The sequence below is a fragment of the Protobothrops mucrosquamatus genome, unplaced genomic scaffold (genome assembly GCF_001527695.2).
Source record: "Protobothrops mucrosquamatus isolate PMUCROS unplaced genomic scaffold, P.Mucros_1.0 scaffold215, whole genome shotgun sequence".
Classification (NCBI taxonomy): Eukaryota; Metazoa; Chordata; class Lepidosauria; order Squamata; family Viperidae; genus Protobothrops; species Protobothrops mucrosquamatus.
The window spans coordinates 133421-147211 of NW_015386569.1; the positions used below are offsets into that span (position 1 = coordinate 133421).

The window sequence follows — 13791 nt, forward strand, 5'->3', positions numbered from 1 at the left end:
TTTCCTGAATGTAAATCCCATACAAAAACATATGTTCACATACACATACTGGGAAAATGCTAATATATTCCTTGTACATTGAAAGAATATAAACTTTTCATTGGTTTTCATTTTGTCTTACCTTTCAAATACTTCACAATATTTGTTTATAGACAGAAATATTTCACAATATGTGTTTATAGACAGAAATGCATGCTAATCAAGGGCTGATGATGTGAGCACTTTTTTAAAAGTTCTTCAGGCTAACATTGTGGTTTTGTGGTCTGTTGACTTAAATCCCATTACATCATCTAATTGTGCACTGGATAATTATTAGATTCATTTGTGGTTATCACACATACATTTTGCCTTTTTAATTCCAGAAGAATGAACCAACAATCCTCAGACCATAAAACCAAGCTTTGCTTTACAGCAAACAATGATTTTTATTTCTAATAAAGAGATTTAAAGATTACAGAAACACTAGTCTTGTTAATGGAAGGAAAGGAAAGATAATCAAACTAAAAAGCTCTAACACAGTTCATAGTTAAGCAGGTGTGCAAATTATCTCTCTACCCATTCAAACATGCAGTGAACATGTTATGATGCTATTCTTTCCCCTTGGCTGCATAGATTGTTTTCATCTCTTCTTCAGACCATAAGTGAAACAATCTTAAGTCATCTCATGGCTGGCTGCGGTACTCTGGGAGTTGAAGTTCAGAGGTCTTAAAGTTGCCAATGCTGGACACTCTTGCTTTATTCCATTCATTCCAAATGACTTCACTTTTATTCTTATATTCATTCTGTTGAAAGCATGTATAGCCTTCTTTACCAAATTCAAGAACAATTTTTTTATTTCACAAAAATGCTAAGTATTCTCCCTCCCAGTTTTTGTTAATATCTTTTATATATACATTATTTAATACCTTCTATGCATTGGGTTAATATCTTAATATCATTTTTAATGTCCATTTTCTCATCCAGTCTTTTTTTACTTCATTACTCCATCCAATATCCTTTTTCATACAATAGTTATTAGTGTTAATTCCACGCACTTCAGTGGCACTCTGCAGTATACCTCTTTGCACTCTATTTCATGCAGCTTATATATCCTTTCCTTGGGTCTACTTTTACTTATTTATTTTCCATTTGTTCTGTTGGGAAATTAATTTTCCTTCCACTACAATACTTTATTTTCTTGCATTTAGTTATCATTTTACTCTACTTTCTTTCACTAGTATTTTTTAATATTAATTTTTTAAAAAGATCTACTCTAGATACTATCAAAGATGTTCTGTCCCACATTCAGAACTTTTCATTGTTCACTTATGGTCTCAGTCTTACATCCTAAAAATTAAAATTAGACAAGCTTTTTGATTCATTCCTTTTCCATCTCCCAAGTGAATCGATTTATGTTTAAAACATGTTTTTCGAAGCAAGTCACCAAGCCATTATAATTCATTCATTTACAGTTGAATCTCCACAGATATCCTTTTTATTTCATTCACTGCACTCCACAAAATCACAACACTTTCATCCAGACCTATTAACTCTTTCCCTTTCTCCTGCTTTTGTACATTTATTTTTTGCATTTCTAGGCTTTTGGTCTTATAGCAACTCTGAGCTCAACGCTGTAAGGATAATTAATTTGACCTTACAGGACACTTTTATATTCCTGAAAAAACGTATGCAAATGCCTATGTTGGGCCATAGAGACATTTTGTTGCCCTGTTACCTTCGTCTTTCTTGATCTAGATTAACATCTAGATTGAAGTTTGTCTCCTTACCTTTTGGTGTTCAGTGACTTCAACCTTTATTGTTCAGGAAATGTCAGAGTTCATGGCCTACAAAGTGATCATACAATTGTAATGGATTGATACATGCCAGTAAAAGTATGCTGGATCTCATTTTCGTATCAGAAAAATTATGCTGTGGTTTGGATATCAATGGCATTACTTTTGCTAATTAAGACTAACTGCCACCTGCAGAGTTGGGGGCCCATCAGGTGGGTCTTTGTAGGTATTCAATCAATCTGGAGGGTTTTGGAAGGCATTTGGGGTGAGTCCTACTCATTGCCCTATTAATAGTGTTTATATAGTGTTTAGCCCTGAGTCCGCAAGGAGAAGGGCGGGGTAAAAATTCAATAAATAAAATAAATAAATCCAGGTTCCAACCTTTGAGGAAATAGGTTGTTGAATATGTAGTGGGAACTGATCTACAAAGTGCCCTAGAATAGGTAGATTATCTACACGTTTTTAGTTTGTGTTCGGGTTGAATGCTACGAGATGTCATTTATTGATTCAGGATGCTGTATGATAAATGTATGTATTTATTGTTACTCTGGGCCCCAGCTGTTCCATCTCATCTCAGTGGAGGCAACAGAGGTCTTAATGGGATGAATGAGACTACAATTTAACCCAAGCCAAGACAGAAACTGCTGTTGGGGTGCAGATGGAAGTTCTGACTAGGAAGAATATATCCCTACTTGGAGGACTTGGGTAATTCTTGATATTATCACCATTTTGCTCTATTCTCTACATGAGGATGCCTTGAAGACAACTCAGAAACTGCAGTTGGTTCAAAACTGTAGTTTTCTTAAATTCATTGTTGTAGACATATTACACTTATATAGCAGTCCCTATAATGGTTGCCAATTGTTTCCACAGAAAATTCAAGGAGATAGTTTTAACTTACAAAGCCTATATAGCTTGGTGCCCATGACTTACAAAAATCAACATTTCAATGCAATTCTCTCAGGAGCAACAAACTGGCAATACCCATGAGCTAGAAGAGAACCTGAGGACAGTAAAAGTAGTATTTCAGACATACCACCTACACTTAAGAACAGCCTCCCCTCCATTGATGGCCTCGTGAAAGTTGGCCAAAGAGGCACTCATCTGTTGCATCAGACATTGATCTGTATTATATATTTGCTGCAGGATACTCTGTATTATTTTCTGCTGTGGACATTTTAATTTCTACTGAATAACTGAAATAAACTGCTTTTAACTGAAATAAACTGCTTGGAATTTGGAAATATTCAATAACATATCAACACAATAGGGCCACAAATATTGATCTCTGCTAGTCATCAGAGCTTTGGTTAATTAAATCTTTCACATATCAGATTCAATAAAAGATGTAGACTAGGCTACTACTCTTAATCACATTCATGCCACATACAATATTCCCAGCTAATTGCAACAACAGTATCAGTCAATTCTGACAGCTAATATACAAGCAAAATAAAAGTCCAATTTTGCCCCAACTGTAGTCACATCACAGTATTTTATTCAAGCCAAAATCCCTAATCTACAGATTACCTTGTAGGTCGGTATTCCATCATCTAGAATGTATTTGCAGAATGCATACACTTTTATTGGTTTCATGTTTTGAAATATATTTTCCTAGAGTAGTTAAATAAACATGGCTTTATTTTTAAATTTGTGGTTTTCTTACAAGGCCTTTATCATGGTCTCTATATTCAAGGTGAACCCAACATATGTCACTATTGTTATGTCAATCATGGCTTTCTTTTTTAAAATTTGGCTTGGGGACTCACTTCACTCTACTTTTTTGACTCATCATCATCATCATCCTCCTACATTTTCTCTGGGGCACAAATTGACATATTTGGATCTCTCTTCATTTAATCTCCATTTCCATTTTGTTGAACAGATTGGGCTAAAACTGTCCCCAAGTCACCTAGTGATTTCTAAAGAGATACGGAAACCTGAATTTGGTTCTCACTGAATACCTTAACTATTAAACTACATCAACTCAACAAAATTCAGCATTTTGAAGGTGTTTCCGAGTTTCCTTATGTCCACCATTCCTTAAGTTAGTAAATATCATTAACTCATGTTTTTCTTCTTTAATTTGCTATGCTATTCCTGATCAGTTTATTTTCCATTCTCGCTGTAATTTGCCTGCCCTTGTGCAATTCAAACTTCGCCCATATTATGTCCTACATTGTGTAGTGTCTTTGATACTTCAGCATGACCGAGACAACAACAACAACAAAAAAAGTGGGTTCCAGGACGAGTCCGAAACCTCAGAAGACAAAACCTCTGGTCCCGGTGCCCGACCTAGATGGGATCCTGCCAAAAAAAAAAAAAAAAAAAAAGTTTTTAGGAATATCTTTAAAACCGAATCCCTCCCAAAAGCCCCTTGAACGATTACTGCATTGCAACCAAGCCAAGGCAGGCAAAAAGAAGACGGAAGCCAGAAATGAAATCTCCATCCAGGACAGTCCAGCTTGCAAGCGGTCCTTATGCAGAGGGTCCAGTCTCTGCATAGGGGCTCAGTCCAACCGATGGCCTGAGGAGTGGCTCGCGGGGCCGCCGGGCTGCGAGAGCTGTGTGTGACCACGCCATCCTTCCGGATCCCCCCCCCACCCCCACGGTCGACCACGGGGCCCACTGGAAGCCGGCGAGGCAGGGCAGGGGAAGCGGCTGGCCCGCCTGAACCCTACCCTTCGCCCTCTGACCGCCTAAGAAAAGAGGCGGCGCCGCTCATTCGCTCCCACTCAGCGGCGCCCATAAGCAACATGGGGAAGGCGGAAGTGGGGCCTCGGCTCGGCGGCTGGAGCGTTTCGGCCGAAGGAAAGGAGGCGGCTGAGCGACCGCGCTGCTGAGCCTCCGCAGCGTTTTCCGAGGCGTCTTTCTCTCGCCGGCCCTTTTTTCCAACCCCGGGGATACCGAGGGACCCCCAGAAAGCTGTACCGGGGACGGGCGGCCCCGGTGGAGTGGGTCCCGTTTACCTTAGCAGGAGCTTGTTCCGTGTCTTCGGCAGACCCAAATTCTTGCCCGACACCCGCACCCTCTGCTCCCATTAGTAAGAGGTGTAGGTTGCTTTGCGAGCAGGATTTGCCGGAGAGGATGCAGAGGAATCTTGACGGGTGTTAGCCAGGGCAAGTGCGAAATTGTAGTGGAGGAGGGGGGGGAGTATGTTTCTTTTTATTTAAAGGCCGTAGTCTCCGGTGGGCCTTTGGGTGTGAGTGAAAATCGGGTGGGTAGAGGGTAAAATCAAATACTGTCCCGAGTATAGGAAGTATGGAGAAGCAGAACTACCTCTTAAGATCACAGGGGAATGCTGAAAATTAATATCGGAGAAAAGAATCTGAAGGGACGGTCAGGTAGGTTAGGGAACCTGGCCCACTTCATTAATGCTGCGGAATGAATAAGAATCTCAAAAATGAGAGTTGCTTAGTTATCTGAAAGGCTCTGTCAGGCTTTCCCATTGTGAAATATATCTTCTGACCCAGTACTTTTATTTTTGTGGCTATTGTTACTCAAGGTTTCCCCTTCGTTACTATGTTGGCAGAGCAAGCTCAAAAGTGGTTCCCAACTCATGTGCAGGTCACAGTCCTTCAGGCCAAAGGTCTCAAACCAAAGGGCAAAGGTGGCACTAATGATACATACACTATCATACAATTGGGAAAAGAGAAATACTCCACTTCAGTGGCGGAGAAAACCCTTGATCCAATATGGAAAGAAGAAGCTTCGTTTGAATTGCCTGGATTGCTGATGGAAGGGAACTCTGAAAAATACATTCTGTACCTGATAGTCATGCACAGGTCTCTTGTTGGGCTTGATAAGTTTCTGGGACAAGTGGCAATTAATTTAAATGATATTTTTGAGGACAAGCTGAGAAGGAAAACAGAGTAAGTGTTATTTTTATATGTCTTGTGTTGGAAATGTAATCTTTTGCAGATGTTGCAAATCTGTGGTTTTAGGAGATATAGCTGAACCTTGGCTTCCGTAATCTACCACTGCTCTTGTTGGCTGAAGCTAATGGGTATTAATGAGTACCAACTTCAGAGGTTACATGTTCTCCAACCCTTTTTAAAAAGGTTATCTTAAAATCTCCACAAATTGTTCACATAACTACCTATAAGTACAATTAGTATGAAGTCAGAGCCAATGAGAATTTATAGGCTTGCTCATAAAGCCATAATTCATTACTCATAGGGAGTTGAAAATGTTTTTTCGATTTGATGGGATCAACCATGAATTGTAGATTATGCACAAGTAACTTTACAAGAGAGTGAAATCAGTTGAGGTTTTGGGGATTATTTTATTTGAAAATATGGCTCATAAATCATGGCTTATAACTTGATGTTCTACATTGAATATATCGTGACAATAAGCAATGGTAGAATAATCTGGGAACAAGAACTTTTATTTGGATGGTATGTAACAAATTTGAGAGATGTGGTACTTTCTTGTCTGATTTATTGATTGCAGCTAAGATGTATGACTTGAAATCAGAGCCTATGAACTTCTGCTGATGGTCTCCACATCAGTGTAATCAGAAAGGGTAACATTCATGAGTCTGAGAATATGCTGTATCTTTGGAGATAATGTTGCTTCTTTTTTTCTACTCATGTTACATGTTATCCTGTTATTCCATACATAGTACAATATGTGTGTATGTATGTGTATACACAAAATGTTTTTGAATGTGATATTTTGGGAAATACAGGTACAGTATTCTTGGTTGTGATGTTCATTTCATTATTTATATCTTTACTTACTTTATATTTCCACAGTTTTTCTAATAATGTAAGACAATAACAAAGATACTATATGGAGGTTTGGCTTAGAGAAGAGGTGTCAAAGTGCCAGCCCGCAGGCCGGATGCGTCATGGCGAAACCGTGCCCACCCTATTGCTGGCAATGGAAAAAAAGTCATATCACGTGACATTGCGAGTTTGACATCCCTGGCTTAGAGTGACTGGATTATAATTGCACAATGAGTTCCTTGGTTGAATGGAAATCTCACAGATTAAAACCACCATTTCAACTCCTATGCTATCTAGCTTTTGATGCAGCATTTTAATAAACAGTATTAAACAAGTTTAGTACAGGGATATGATAATTGATCCATCCATACAGCTTTTATTTTATTGAATTGGGATATGTTTAACTTTTCTCATTTTTCAGAATATGGAAAATAACATTTGGAAGAAATCTGCTTGAAATGTTTACATTTTCTTACTAGATATATTTGTCCCAAGTATCAATTATCCTCCTAAAAGGCCATTTAATTGGGAAGCAATGAGGTGTGTCTAGGTTTTCAGCTGCAGTAGTGAAGTAGAGTATTGGATTTTGAAAAAAAAAAGTGAATTTTATCACAAACCATTTTTATTTATGTTTAATGTATTATGGTAAATATTTAAATTGTGAAACAAAGAAGTTTTTTCCCTTCCATTGACTTGTGTCCAGTTCTTTGAGACTTCCTGGAAAAGTCCCTGCAGTTTTTCTTGACTAGGTTTTTCAGAAGTGGTTTGCCATTGCCTCCTTCCTGGGCCTGAGAGAAAGAGACTGGCCCAAAGTCTCCCAGTTTCTAGCCTATTGCCTTAATCATATCAAACCTAGCACACTGCAGTTTGTCACAGAGAGATTTTAAGATTGTTATAGCGGTGGAATCTACTTACACATTTAGGAAGGACAGAATATTTTACAAATATTTCTAAATATCTTCATTTACAATTAAAACATGAGTTTTGACAAGCCTTATTGTATTGCATTGCTTCCCTTATTCACCACCATTTTGAAGTCAGGATTAAGAGTATTAGAGTATTAAATGGTTAACAGCACAATATTTGAATATCCTGATTTTGGAATTTATATACTCACTTCAGATCTTACATCACATGCTTTCTAGTCATCTTTATGACAAGAAATTAATTTAAATAGAATTGTGTAGTTAAAAGAAGCATTGAATTTCACCTTAATAGATAGTGATGTTATTTGGTCAATCACAATCAATTCTAATGATATGAAATACCAGTATATTTTGTATATACATATAGTATATTTATTGCTTCTGCAGTGTGTTCATATCTTGGCTTTTTAAATAGAGACTGTGGCCTAACTGAACAGTTATTTTCTTTGTGCACAACATTTATGTCAAGTTTATAATATTTTTATGTTATTTAATCTTGTATATCAATAAGATGAAAAAGTATGCAGGATTAGTTCAGAATTGAGCAATACTTTTATTAGGTTCAACATGTCTGATTAGTATCTTTATTAAAGCCTACCAAAATCACACAAAAAGTATTAAGTTTTCAAACTGTTCCAAACTCTAGATCAGATAGTATTTTATAATAACCAGGGAATGGGGAAGATCAAATACTTGAAATCATAATGTTGGGATTTAACATATTTGGAATCCTTTGTAAGTTTCTGAAGGCAACAATGAGGAATGTACTCCCACATAATTTACTGCATTGTGCAGCTATTAGTTAATGGGTATGATAAGACATAGAAAGGATACAGTATTTCTGATATTCTGTCTGACTGTGCCATGTATGTAGTTGAATTGTAGTGGCAGATACATGTGGAGCATCATTAATAGGCAGAATCTATTTAGCATATTAAGATAGCAAACCTAATGGTTCAGTTGTGTTTTCCTCATAGCTCTACTAGCATTGGGATATGCAATATTTATGTAGTTTGAAATAATTCAGAAGAGCTAAATATAGCATATGAATTATTTTATGCCAAATTTATTCTTTGCACCTGTTGCTTTCTTTGGTATTAGCAAAGAAAGCCACAGCCTTCTAATAATTTTAAGTTAGTCAGAAGTAGGTAAATTCATTCAAATTTACCTCTCAAATATGAATATAGGGCTGCAGTTTAAAAATATGGTCTGATTGTAATGTCATAAGATTTTTTGGTAAATGTTTATTATCTAATGTATATATTTCCCCTCTAATCCAAACACATTTTTAATTTAGGCAGCATATCAATGTGAAAAGATATATTTTTCTAGACAGAAAAAGTGCCAGTATACAGTATGTTTATGGCACTGAATATAAGAAGCATTTCTTGTATATGTGCTATTGTGTTTGGTCAAGGATATATTGTTCACTTCATCTTTACTTTAATAACATGGTCATTTTTTATATTTTTAAATAGTTTCAAATTATGTTATGCATTCCATAATAGCACTTTTTCCATTCATTTGGTGAAGCTAGAAAGGCCACTTATCATGCCATTCCCTGTGGTTTGTGATATTCTCCACTCTTAAAAATAAAACTCTTCATTCTTTAAGGTTGTACTTCATAACACAAAGCGAAACAGATGAAAAGATAGAGAAGGAAAAATGAAAAAAAAAATAGCATACAGTCTGTTCCTTTTTCTGAAAGAGTTCCTTTTCCATCTGTTGTATTGGGCTAAGATGCTAAGTTAACCCAGTGTAGACATTTGGAACATACAAACTTTAGGGGTTGGAGTTCTACATCAGATCCAAATTTCTTGAAATGAGAAAACTTATTTGGTTTTGGAGTGTAGACTTAAATGTTTTTCTGGCCAATGTCTACAGTATTAGATGCTGCTTGCCGGCCTTCATGCAAGCCATCTTGCCCGCTGACTTGGTTGAGGGAAGTTCGCAGAAAGTTGCCTTGAACTGGCAAACACAGGATTAGTTTAATGACCGCATTGCTTAGTGACAGAAATTCCAGCCCCAATTGCTGATATAAATCGAGGGCTACTTGAATATATTAAAACAGTGGGAGCTGCCTTTCTGCATTTCCAACGCAAGTATTTGGCTATTGCACCTTAACATAAATTGATGGTTTTGGGGGTAGTATTGTTAAGATTATTATTGTTTTCTAAAAACACCATATCTATAATTTGCATTTTAGGTATTTTGCATAGGCACCATTGTTCTATTATATATTCAGTGTTTGTATTGCTAGAAGTAATAAATATTCAGTGCATTATAACTATAATTGTGATATAGGAAAACATGATAATTTTGTGTGGTTATATATTATCATCCAAAATCCATTGCGGGGGAAACCAGGTTATCACAGAAATTTCATCATTATCCCGTTTAGGGGTTTGAGAGGCTAGAAGGAAGATAAAAGTTTTTCCAAGCATTTCAAAGATAAAATTGTGTTGTATATGAACAAATACAGTACTTTTACAAATAAGCTGTCCTCTTGTCCAGTACTTTAAATGTAAAATATAGGTACTAATCAGTTCTGAAGAGTGAGCTATGGTATCTAATAATATAATGCTGTTTTTTTTCCCAAGGTGAATAATAAATATAAATTGTATAAAATATAAATAATATTTACTTGCCTTCAGATATCTTGAGCAGATTTGCAGCATTTTATCTAAAATAATTCTTCAAAGTTGATGTAATTTTAACATTACTTACTTTTGGAATAAATGAACTCCAAGTAGTTGATGATTTTTATTAGTAATTCTTTTAGTTTAATAGTTAATACTTCCTATTTGCAACACACTATATGTATGGTTTTCTAAAAGACAGACTTCAGAGTCACTAGAGTATTATAAAAAAAGATATTTTAATATTCTGCATAATACTGAAACTTGTAAGCAGTTCTCTTGCACATGTTTTATTTTTGGAAAAGGGAAGATAACAGCTGATCTAGAATTCTAGAAAGACTGCAGAACTAGCAACTTGCTCAATTTTCTTTTTATCAGAGAAAGTTGTATTTGCCAGGCATTGTGACTTTAAAGATATATCAGCCCTCAGATCAAAGGCACAAATATTAACTTTATTGAAGTTGCTGTTAGTAATGGCTTAAGCATATTTCTTTAAAAATAATACGAATAATGAATTTGAAGCTGTGAAGTACCTTCTCTATGGCAAAATATAATATATTCACTCTGGCAGAAGACCCAAGGATTATTTGGGGGGGGCGGGTTGGTGGTTTCTTTTATGAGTATGAATAAACATCAGCTGTTGGGGGGAAATTGCTGCTTCAGATTTGGAATAAGTGTCATTTACAGTTCTTGATTTGTTAAACCATGAACACCTGAAATAGTTGTGTTGCTTTCTTTTTGACAATCTGAAATTGTAAAGCATGACAATTTGAGTGACTTAAGGCCTTTTCATAGTTAGCTAATACTTGGAGACCAACTCTGATCTGCTTTAAACCTTTGGTGTACTTATTCTTTCCCTCAGAATAGAATTAATTAAAGAATGTATAATTATTTTTGTTTAGAGAGTCAAAAAATAAAACATTAAAGCTGTAATTCTATCTCCATAGAACTCCATAATAAGATTTATTTCTAAGTAGAGAGGGATGTGGCTATACTACTAAGTTGATCTTACAAATATTGGAAGATTGTGGGAGGGGTGGTAGTGTGAATGTTTACACGTGTATATAAATTTGTAAATGTAAAACTATATTTCTGGCCAAAGGTGGGCATTTTTAATTACATTTATTTCATGAAAAGTAGCCAATGCCATTCAAACTATTGAAACTTTCATTAATTTTGTAACAGTACCATAGAAAGAATAAAAGAAAGTATTGAATTACTACAGTTTGGGTTGGTTCTTAATATACTTCCTAATCCATGATTTTGGAGTAATCTAACATCTTAATTAGTATCTAAACTAATAGGACTTTTTATACTTTTATACAGAGGAATGCTTTAAATGGAAGCATAGTTTTTTTATTCTATCCTTCACAGTAAAAATATAATTGTATATTTTCTCATACTTATGGTTCTTCATTCACTACGTTATCCAACTGCAGAAACATTTTTAACAAAGTACATATAGTATGAAATGCTAATGTCACAGTATAGAAAGCTATAGTGTGTTGCAAAAATTAACGTCTACAGGTAGTTTTCAAGTTACAATAGTAATTGAGCCCAGAATTATAGTTGTAAGTTGTTGCCCTCATACATTGAGACATCACATGACCAGGCCCAATTGTTCAGCAATTTTTGCATTGGTCATTAAGCAAATGCAGGAGGTGCTAAGCAAATCCATTTTACCCAATGGGCTTTTTTTTTTTGCCTGAAACCGGCAAAAAATGTCACAAATTATGGTCATATGACTGCAGGATAGCTATAAAGGTGAACAGCTTCCAAAATACAATCGCACAACTGCAAAGGTGTATACAGTTGTTGTAACTTTGAAACCAGGTTTTAAGTAGCTTTGGGGGAGCTCCATTGTAACTTTGAATGGTAACTAAGCAACCAGTTGCAAGTAGATGACTATCTACATATAATTGAATATTACATATAAAAAATCCTTACATCCATATCATATGTGAGGTTTTGTTTCTGAAAGGAACTGATACCATTTGACTGATGTTTATGTGAGACATGTATGTTTATAAGGTAAGCACTCTGGATTTTGAATGTTCAAAGAGGACTAAGCATTCATAACTTATCACCCTTTTATTGCAAGACATCTATCAGGTTTTCTTTAAGGAAAACATGCTGGCTGCAGTAAATGTGGAATATACCAACTAGATTGCGGAAAGGAATGGCTTGTAGAATATGTATAACACAAGTTTTAAAATAATTTCTGTGTTTTAATTTACTTCTGGCTTTAATTCAAGGTATAATAAAAATGATTACAATCTTAAACAGTTTGGTTTCAAAATAGAGATAAGAGTTCATAATACTGTGCTAAACATAATAATGTTTGATTTTGGTTTAATGTATTGTAAACAATGAGTTAAGATTTAACATGTTGTATGAAACCAGTCAAATATTAATCAGTGGAATAGCTTGCCTTCTGGGATTGTGGGTGCTCCATCACTGAAGGTTTTCAAAAATAGACTGAACAACCATTTGACTGGGATGGTATAAGGTTCCTTCCTTGAGCAGGGGGTTGGACTAGAAGACCTCTGAGATCCCTTCCAGCTCTGTGATTCTGTATGATTTGTTCCTTAACAGCACATTGGTGAACAAATGATACTCGGGTTATTTTAACTGATTTTACAGACCTTGGGACTTCCTGTCCATATTGAAGAGTCCTGGAAATGGGAATAAATGCAGCAGTAGGCAAAGTATGAATTTCATTCCTCTCTAAACTTCAGTGGCAAAATAACCAGGTTTTGGTGGCATGATTTTTCTCCTATTCAGAAATAAGGATGGAGGTAGCACAGGCTCTAGGAAACAAATATATAGTGCTGCCAATTTTGGATGTCACTTTTTGATTCCCTTAATAAATCAAAAGGAAATTCAGTCCCGTGCCTTCCAATGACATACCTTTTCCATAACTGCACTTGCAACCTCCAAACTGTTTGGTTTGAGTGAGTTTTCATCCCTGCTCAAGGAGAAAAAAGAGTACAATCACAACTTAAGAAAAGTGTGAAATAGCTCAGCATATCCAAACATTGCATCCTTTTGACATGACATATATCAAAAGAATGAAAAATTATTATATAGTAGAATGCTGAAATTAAATAGGATACTGAAAATTAGCAGAAAAATCTGTCAAGTAGTTTTGAAAGAGATAGTGTAGTCTGCCTTTCTGTGCTTAAAATCATGCAAGACTATGTGTCAAATTTACTTATCGAACTTAATTATTTGTAACACTTTAGTGTACTTGATAAAAGATGTGGCTAATATACTCAGCCTCAACATTGTCATTTAATGTAAGGGTGGGTTTTTTTTTTGCACTTTCACAAAAGCTATTGTTATAATGATTAAATCTATAAATTGCAATTTTTCTTTCAAGTATATTATCAACTAAGAACATCATTTTGGGTTGCTACTCTTCCAGTGTAGAGTCTACTCCCTGAATAGAATACAGGACTAATATTTTAGGTTTATTACTATGAATTATATAAATAATGGAAATTACTCTTTTTAATTGAATATTTATTTATTTATTTTATTTGATTTATATCCCGCCCTTCTCCCAACGGGACTCAGGGCGGCTCACAGCATATTAAAAAACATAAACACATTTACAACCCCACCCAAGTAAAACCAATTAAAACCAAATATTTAAAGCTGTGCTATTTAAAATTACTCTTAAGAAACCCAATTTAAAATCCTCCCTAGGCCAGGCCCG

The 13791-nt window shown here is 35.5% G+C and overlaps 1 protein-coding gene across 1 annotated transcript in view; it reads left to right on the top strand.

Moving 5' to 3' along the window:
- The first annotated feature begins 4959 nt into the window (after nucleotides 1–4959).
- Nucleotides 4960–13791, top strand: part of RAB11FIP2 (RAB11 family interacting protein 2) — a 27578-nt gene continuing 18746 nt past the window's right edge. The window contains exon 1 of the mRNA XM_029283761.1: nucleotides 4960–5644. Coding sequence (XP_029139594.1) covers nucleotides 5295–5644 — 350 coding nt within the window. The 5' untranslated portion in view covers nucleotides 4960–5294. The remainder of the gene's footprint in view (nucleotides 5645–13791) is intronic.